We start from the raw sequence: 8,987 nt of genomic DNA, 5'->3' as shown, positions 1-8,987 counted from the left end.
TGTGAGAAGCGCTCTGGCGTGCGCTACCGCCGCAATGAAACAAAGACGCGTTGTGAGAAGGCCGTGTGAGGTAGCCCTGAAGCTGGAGAGGTGAGATGTGAGACAAGCACCACTAAGTCGCAGCCGCAACGCGTTGAGATGTGTGTGTATAAGTGTGTGTGTGTGTGCGTGCGTGTGCGTAGGTCAGAGGTAGGGCGGAAGGGATGGACAACGCATAAAGGAGAAAACAAAATGGCATAGAAGGTCGGTGTGGCACGCCACGGGAATGTGCGGCGGCAGCGCAGTCTCCTCCAAGCAGCTCTGCGAAGACTTCGATCGTCCCTCACGTTCGAAGGGGGTCGCGGAAGGAAGAGATGAAGAGAAATGTGGAGGTCTGTGCAGTGATAAGCACCACGGGACGGGTGACGGTTAGAAGAGCGTCACCGATGGTGCCGGCTTGACAGCTCTGCTTTTCACACAATCTTGTCGCACCCCATGCGCTCACGCTGGCGGAAGATGCTCACAACCGCGCCTCTTTTGCATTGTTCGATCTGTCGTTCGTTCGCCTTTCTTCTGCTCTTCGGCGCACTGGCGGGTGGTACCGTTAGCGCACAGGTGAGAGAGAGAGGCGCAGCGTTAGAGTCCAGAGGAGAAAAGCAGAGGCGCAAAAAAAAAGGCCCATGGCAGATGCAGCAGTGGGCGTCGCGCACGAGCAGGCGCCCTCATATACACCAACGAGAAGGCTCACGGCCGGCGTCAATACAAACGTTTGCTGAGTTCCTTTCCTCATACTGTGAGGGCGGGCGGGCGAGACGCGTGTGTGTGCGTCTGTGTCAAAGAGTCTCGGTTGAGCCCTTTCTCACGTCGTCTCGTCTGCTTCAGTCAGCGGCTTCGGGGAAGCAGCAGATGTGCCTCTATGCGCCGCTTTGCCGGAGCCGGCGAAGACATCGATGGCAGACAGCAGTGTATGGCAGCCGGAGATGTAAGAAATGCGCTTGCAGTTGGTGACGGTGAACTGCGCTGCCGCGAACGCATCGGCAATACACGATGGCAAGAGCCACACAAGAACTGGCAAGCCTGCAAGACGGTCGAACATGCCGGCGGCGAGGGCTGATTGCCGCTCCAGATGCTGCGCCACTTCCGCAGTAGATGCCTCCAGCAGCGACTCCGCAGCACCAGCGTGAAAGACTGCAAGCGCGGTGCAGAGGCCGTCGCTGAGCCACACGCGCAAGTGAAGCATTGGCCCGAGCTGCGCCGCGCCGCAGTGCGCGCAGGTGGTTGAAGTTCTCTCCACGGTTTCGACAGCGGCGGTCTCACTTTGCTGAGTTCTACTGCACTCACTGCACACCCACTTGAGAAACGGCGGCACCGCCTCCTGCACGCGCGCCAGTGCCGGCAGTGTTGGGGAAGCTTTTTGAAGGTCTAGCACCAGCTGCATGTCCTTTCGAACTGCTTGGGATGCGTACTCGGACTCGCCAACGCTCGATGCCTTCCGGCCGGCAACTGCACTCTCTCCTTCGCCTTTCCGTCCCGGTGGCACTGTCGCGTGTGGTGGACCCTGCTCGCTGACTCCGTGTGGTGCCAGCCTCACAGCCATGGTCGACGCCACACTAGAGAGTGTCTTGCGCTGCTGAAAGACCTGCACCACGCACGGATGAAACACCCATCGCTCGCCCACTGCTGGCTCTGCTGTCTCTGCCACCTCGCCCCACAACGTCACCTCCGCGAGTGATTCGCTGCCGCCACGCGCTCCTGCGCTGTTGGCCAGGGTGACCACGGATCGCCACACACGACCGCGCTTAGTCGTGACCTGAGTGTTGCCCTGCACCGCCATCACCGTCCCCACCACTGATAGGTACTCGCCGACCTGCGCAGTCTCGATCACCGCAACTGTATTGCGCAACCGCTGAGCCACCTCGCCCACCAGCGCAGATGCGTGCGAAGGCAACATCTTCCGGGTGACGTCTGCTGTCAGCTCCTCCTCGATTGACCTTTCCTGGAACTGAAGTTCACTTGGGGCGCCACTCTCACCTGTGCCCCACTTCACTGTCCCCTCAGCAAGTCGGTAGCAACCATGTAAGCGCACGCGCTCCCCCAGCGTCTCGCTCCCGAAAAATGCCGCCACAATCGCATCGCCATGCTCGTCTGCGAGGAGGCACCGAAAGACAAATCGGGGACTGCCTGTAGAAGAGGGGCAGCGAGTGTCGCTGACGCCGCCGAAGCGACGCATATGCGGATTGAGGGGATACACTCGACCCTTCCACACCACTCGCGCGGTGACACACCAGTTGCCCAGTGCTCGCTGAGGAGCGTCCGTGAAGTCACGGATGGCAATTGGGTGCAAAGGCCGCTGCGGGGCCGCGGTGTTGGCGCGGAGTTCTCTTCCTTCAGCGTCCTGGCGCCGCAGGAGCGAATTTGCAGAGAGAGGGAAGACCGCCTCGAGGACATTCGGATGTCCAAGAAGGCGACGCGTGCTGCTCGAGTACCGGGCCTGAAGGGGGACTATGACGTTCAGACCGTTCGCTGCGGTGACCAGCATGTGTGACAGCAACGTGACACAGCAGCCAACCTCTATCTCGAACGCGGCAACGGAATCCTCCAAGGCTGTGCGAGGTGGGATCACGAGCCACGCAACCGACTCCGCGTCTGACACAGCCACGTAAAAGCGGGAGGGCCCACAGGACGCAGTTGGAACGCGCGGGTATCGCTGAATGTCCACTACTTGCAGGGTGGGTTGCCGCCACTGCTGCTCCCACGCCTCGACTTCGTTAGGCGCCAGCGACTGCACCAGTGCCGCCGCACAAAAACCTTTCGACAGCACCTCCATCGGTGCAGGAGAAGCAGGTGAATCGGGCGAACGAACCACTGCTACGCTGAGCAGAACAGGAACGTGCCACGGCTGCCCCAGAGCGGCTGGGCAAGCCAGGACGGAAAGGGAGGGGACGGGAGCTGCAGGGTCTTTTCGTCCCTGCTGCCTGTTCAATGCGAACGCAGCAGGCCACGAGAGGCATTCAAATCGCGCGAAGAGTGAGATGTGGGAGGCGTGAGGGCGGGCGCAGGATGAGGAAAGCGGAAGCGACAGGTGAAGGTAAAGCCAGCAGAGGTGCAGGGGTCATGAAAGTCGCCCAACAAGGGCACGGTGAGGGGACCGAGGCGCATATGCCTGGGGCGCACGCACAGGTAGGCGAGCAGCCACAGGGAGGTGAGAAGGATATCTACATCGGCACGGGCGCAAGCTACCCACACAACGAAACCAATGATGGGACTCTCTATGGTTGGTTCGATGCGATGCGATGATGGTGACTGTCGCGTGCCCCGCCTGTGCACCTCTCGCTGCCCCCATCTGATGCCTTCCCCTTTTCGATAGTCTTCTGCCCGCAACGAGTCATCCATTGGCGCGAAGTTTCCACTGCAGGGGCGCCGGAGAAGCGATGGGCAGACGCGCTCGAAGGCGAAACGGCACAGATTCACCTGCGCACGCGGACGGCCAGGCATGCCACCACCACTGCGTGATGACGCGAGCGTGTGCGCGTTCGAGGTGAATCGTCCTCACACCCTCACACCACAAAATTCAAGCCCACTTTGGTACTGGTGTCGTGTGTAAGGAGGTCGAGGCGCTTAACCGCGCCACTGCCTCCGCGCGGCGCCCCCTCCGAAACGCTGTGCGTTGGCGAGTCACTGGCAACAGATCGTTGTACCGCCGCCTTGAATCCACTGCTGTTGAAGTGAGCCAGTGGCGTCAGTAGAAGCCCTGAAAGAGATCCTCCCGCTTCAAGACAGTGTCTGGCATACGGAAGCCCTCCAGCAGCGCTGACCTCTGTGTGGAGGTGGGGGGACTGGTGATGGGCATGCACGATGCTACGCCGCCTGCATCTCTAGGGCAAGCACCTCTATGTAGAGCAGACGACTCCGTAGCACCCTGTCGCAGGGGCGATCGGCGCTGCGTCAGCTCGCTCCAGGTGCAGCGCTTCTCCCACGGCGAGCTGGGAGGACGCTCCACAATAGGCCGATACGTCGACCCGCTGCTGTTGGCCGCGGAGCGTGGCGACCAGCTGCCCTCTAACGGCTTTCTGAAAGTCTCACTACGCCACCCGTGGCGAATAGGTGTGGGGGGTGAGGTGTCGTTGCGAGAGGCACACAGGGAGGCTGATGGGCCGTAGAGGAGGGAGGGCTTGAAGGGAGAGCTGTGCCGCGCTTGAGCGGGCGACGCCGCACGACCGCGAAGAAGTAGTGGACAGTGTCTCGCGCACGTCCTCAGCGGGCTACGCGGAAGTGTTGGACTCCGTCGCGGTGTGTGGATCGAAGCGGCGTCTCTCCCATCAAGCTCCAGAGAGGGGGACACATCGTTTTCTGGCATGACCGCTTGGGTGACGCGCGACGGGTGGCGTGCGCTCACACTCCCTGCCATGCTTGCCTTATAGGAGGGCCATGTGGCACAACGTCGACTGGCAGGAGCCGGCGTGTCTTGCACAACGGGCCGACTCATGTGCGCTGCTTCGTTCCTCTCGCGCTCCTCAATACGCTGAAGCACGTGCTGGTTAGCCTGCATCCGGAGAAGCGCAGACTTTGTCCACTGCTCTGCGACACCCTTTGCGGCGGGGTTCGACACAAGCGCCAGCGTCGATGGTTGCGGCAACGCCTTCTCTAGATAAGCCTTGCACGCGTGCGACGTTGAAGGGAGCGCCCTTGCCGGCCGCGGCGGGCTTGGCGCGTGGCGCTGGTACTCCTTCACCCTGCTATGGGCTCTGTAGAAGTGGACGTCAGCAGGGTTGAGATGCCCATTCGTGTAATAGTGAAGCCAAAAGACTTCTCTGTTACCATTAACACTGTCCAGCTCGCGGCGGTACTCCTCGAGTGTCTGAGGGGCCGCGCTCACATCAACGGCATGGCCTTCCTGCTGCTCTCTTGATGGTGCTGCAGAGCCGAAAGAGAGGCCCACAGTATGTGCCTCCGTCCTTCGAGATACAGCTGCTTGCAAGCGCCGATTCCGCTCCTGCCGCATGACCTCCTCCAAGGCAAGCCGGCGCTCTCGCAGACTCTTCGCTTCTTCTTGCAGAGCGACCGTCTCAGACGCCACCCGATGCGCCTCGGGTACCCGAGGTCGGGGCGCACACGCGGTGGCAGCAGCAGCGTGAGATGCCATTGATTACTGTTGTATGCCTCTCTCTCTTGCGCCGAGCGCAGAGGACAGGGGAGTTGGGCCTTTGGCTCAGACTTTGCCCGCCAGCGGCGGTGCCAGTGTGCTTCGAATGGTGCAGGATGCGCGCGGGCACGAAACGTGAGTGTCACGAAGAGAACGGCGGAGGGAGAGGAGCGCGCGAAAGAGTCGTTGAAAGAAATAGCGAAGAGGACAATGAAAAAGTGTGTGTGGATGCACACAGGAGGGTCGGGGGCGGGTCAAGTGGAGGTGAGGCTATCAGAGGCGGCGAGCACAGGGACGCGTAGGGGTGGGGTAACGCATGCCACTCCAGAAGGGGCACGTGAAGAAGCCGACGAGGTAACTGGCACATCAGAAGCTGGAGGAAGGCGTCAAGGCGATGAAGTTTTCATTCGAACAAAGATCCTCTGTGGCTGTCAGGGAGGCCGACTTTTCCTCTCTTACGAGAAGACACAGACCCCCTCTCCACAGTGGTGACGCTCAGGTGCGACCTGCGCGTTCGCCATTCGCCGCTAATAAGCGCCATGTGCTCTTCCATCGGTGGTTAACATACTGTTCTCGCCTTCGAAGCACACACCCACAGACAAGCGCCTAAAAAAATGCAAAAAAAAGTGGCGGCGCAATCCTCCTTAGACCAGCAATGGCGCGTCATTTCATTCGCTTCCGCTTGCCACGACTGGGACACTGTCGATATGCCCGCGGCCGCACGCGCGCGATGAAAGGCTCTCCCCATCACCGCACCAACACACACACACACACAAACGTACAGCCCATGGGCTACACCGATTCCCGGCAGAGAGGCCGCGTTGCACTACTGACCCAACCCCACGGTTTGGCCGCATGCGTTCTCACCAGAAACATGCAAACAAAGAGGACCAGCACACACGAGCACCGGGCTGTCATCCGAGAGAGAGAACTGAAGGAAGGTGAAGCGTACACCTTTGACACGAGCACCACAGGAAGCGCGCGGGCTGCGGCGGAGGCTACACAACTAGATAGCAAGAACGATAGAGCTCTCCATGTGGCGCTTGCGCACCGTTACCGATCTCGCACCCCCTCTCTCTCCCCCTCCCTCCTCCCTCCTACCTCGCTAAATTCTACGCGGGTCAGCACCGTTTCTATTGCCACGCCGAGTTGAGAACCTTTCGGTTCACAAAGTAGCGCGCCACGACAGACAGTGCCGCGAAGCCGCAAACCAGCGCGATGAGCAGCGGTTTATTGAAGTCACTATTCAGCAGATCGAACGGCTTGCCGGAAGAGGAGCGCACGTAGAAAAGGTCAAGACCCGAGACCAACACGTGGCAAGAGCTCTCCAACAACGTCGGCTCCGTCGTGATCGTTCGTGGAAAGGCGATGCGATACTTATGTGAAGCGTACAAGAAACTGGGGATCAAAACGTGCGACAAGTGGCGGCCCTTCGCATTCGGCATCGGCATCTGGTTGCCCGCCAACAGCTGGCGCAGCTCGACCACTGCCACACGCCCTGTCGCGTACGCCAACACAAGGCTTTTGCGGGCGATGGCATTGTAGGAGGTGGTAACGCCCATGTCAACCAGCGGGCCGCCAAAAGCGCCGAGAGTCGAGACCGCCACGATCGGTGGGCGGGTCGCACGGGAGCTGAACTCGCGCTTTGTGTTGGAAAAAAAAGAGGCGATAATCTGCGGAATGGTGGCGCCGGCAGCCTTGGACACGACTGGGGCGCTTTCCTCCTCGAACAACTCCCAAATGCCAAAACAGTAGCGCATCCTTTTGGCGTCCAGATAGTAATAGACAATCGTGTGCTCAACAATGACCATCTTTACGTCCCCCTCTACGTTTGGATGGCGCGCCGTCGCCAAGATGCTGCCCGTCACCGCGTCGACCGCGGTAATCACCAGCGATGGCAACTCCTCCTCGGAAGGCTCGTAGTGCGCCACCGCGATGACGTTGCGCATCGGGTAGGTGCGGCGTACTTCCTCCACCGATTCTTGGCCGGAGATGTTTGGGTAGACGCGCAAGTTATTCACGAGATCTGTGCGGCGCGGTTCACTGCCGGTGGCGTGCGCCACAATTGGCGAGGGCATCTGCAGCACCCACGTTGGGCGGGCACCCGCTTCCGTGCTGACAATGTACCCCTCCATCATGCCAGATGCAGCGTGGCTGATGTATGTGTACACGGCACCGCGTGGAAGTGAGGCCTTCACGGAGAGGTTCGCCGCCACCTCGAGCACCGGGGTCGAAAGTATGGCGTTCTCGCATGTCGACAGAGACGTGATCGTGCGCTCTGCCAGGTCGATCACCACGTGCCCCGTCGTCGCGCCGAACGCAGCGGACACCACGGCTGTTCGACCATCGTCGCGTACATACAGCCCACGCACCTGCACCTTTGCCATCGAGGGGGCCTTCAAGGCTGCCACCAGCTGCTGCGAGAAGTCCTTGACGAAGTCCACTTGTGCACCCATGCTCGCGATCGGGATCGAGTAGAGTGTGCCGTAGCGGGAAGCGAGTAGTACGTTCTTGTTAAAATGGAAGTGGTCAAGAGCCCCTATCGGATCCACAATCGCGGCGGCGGCCACCTTCGCAAGTGCTTCGAAGCGGCACCATACAAGGCCCTCGGATGCGCTAACAAGCAGCAAATTGTGCGCACCTGTTTTGATGAGCACCACCACGTTCTTCTCTTCCTTCTCGAACGCCAAAAGAGGGTATGCAGTGATACCGCTACCCATGTTGGGGATGTTCACATCCGAGTTGGGGAACGCGATGCGCAGCGTATCCCCCTGCGCCTCCACGCGGACGACGCCACTGAAGTCGCCGGATTGCGACTTTCGCACAACGGCAATGCCGCAGTCAGCGCATGAAAACTCACTGGCGGCACCGACAGTCGGAAAAGAGCGGAGAGTGGCGGAATCGCGGGTGGTGAAGTGGCCGTCAGCGGAGATGCTCGTGGCAATACCAGCCACGCTGCGCTCCTTAGCAAGGGTGTCAAGGCGGAGCACGTCGACCGAGTCGGCACCGTGGTTCACGATGAGCATGGTGCTCCCGAGGTACATCTTGGATATCGCACCCGATGCTCTCGCTTGCGCAGCAGCCGGGATCGATTGTTCCTCAGACGCCATCGAGAACTCGAAGCGCATCAGGTGCACACCGTCATAGGCGACCACAAGCGCCCTGTCGCCGCTCACCGAGCACGCGGCTGCTTGCAGAGTCGAAGTGGCAGTATCCAGTGGGTAGGTCACCTCAATGGATCCTGTTTTAGGGTCTAAAACGGTAGCCACGCCTACACTGTTCACTGTCAGCACTGCTTGAGGACCAGCAGCAACGCAGAGCGGGGTCGCGGAGGACGTATGACGCCAGGTCAGGTTCAAACCGCCGTAGGCGCCGATGTCGATGGCCGCGACAGCACCGTCTTCCGAGGCGACGTAGAGAAGTTGCGGGGGTTCCATCACCTGCACAGCGGCGTCCTGCACGTTGCCGACAAGACGCATTATCCAATCACGCAGGCCCTGCTCGTCTTCGTGGATAGCAGTCACTGGCAGGCCTACCAGCATCACCGCCGCGACGCAGACAAGTGCGAAAGCGCGACGCATCTTGGCCGCTGCGTGTTCTGAGAGATGCGGAGTGGGAGAGACGAGGATAGAGGAGAGCTGAGAATAAACTACCGCCAAACAAGGGTCGAGTGGAGCGCTTCCCTGTATTACGCGAGCGCGCCGGGCTAGCGCCTTCGTCCTTTCCTTTTCCTTTGCAGTCTCGCACCAGTGCAACGGGAGCGGCGCGCCACCGCAACACGCGACGACCTTGAAGAAGGAAGCGGCTGACGTGATCGTAGACAACACCGTACCTTGCACGACAATGTGTGGCAGCCTTTGCTGGG

At 60.4% G+C, this 8,987-nt stretch overlaps 3 protein-coding genes across 3 annotated transcripts; all 3 read right to left on the bottom strand.

The window, feature by feature from the left end:
• Positions 1-838: 838 nt before the first annotated feature.
• LSCM1_02446 (uncharacterized protein) lies at positions 839-2,806 on the bottom strand (the record flags this gene model as incomplete). Its single annotated transcript, XM_067320029.1, has 1 exon — positions 839-2,806. The coding sequence occupies one exon, from the start codon at positions 2,804-2,806 to the stop codon at positions 839-841; it is 1,968 nt and encodes a 655-aa protein (XP_067175404.1).
• Positions 2,807-3,718: 912 nt separating this feature from the next.
• LSCM1_02445 (uncharacterized protein) lies at positions 3,719-5,122 on the bottom strand (the record flags this gene model as incomplete). Its single annotated transcript, XM_067320028.1, has 1 exon — positions 3,719-5,122. The coding sequence occupies one exon, from the start codon at positions 5,120-5,122 to the stop codon at positions 3,719-3,721; it is 1,404 nt and encodes a 467-aa protein (XP_067175403.1).
• Positions 5,123-6,255: 1,133 nt separating this feature from the next.
• Positions 6,256-8,703, bottom strand: LSCM1_02444 (uncharacterized protein; the record flags this gene model as incomplete). The annotated part of the gene is made up of 1 exon (XM_067320027.1): positions 6,256-8,703. One exon carries the CDS (start codon positions 8,701-8,703, stop codon positions 6,256-6,258), a length of 2,448 nt encoding a protein of 815 aa, XP_067175402.1.
• Positions 8,704-8,987: the final 284 nt, after the last annotated feature.

The sequence above is a fragment of the Leishmania martiniquensis genome, chromosome 34 (genome assembly GCF_017916325.1).
Source record: "Leishmania martiniquensis isolate LSCM1 chromosome 34, whole genome shotgun sequence".
NCBI lineage: Eukaryota > Euglenozoa > Kinetoplastea > Trypanosomatida > Trypanosomatidae > Leishmania > Leishmania martiniquensis.
Note: the sequence above shows the minus strand (reverse complement) of the source record. Positions and strands in the feature narration are given on the sequence as shown.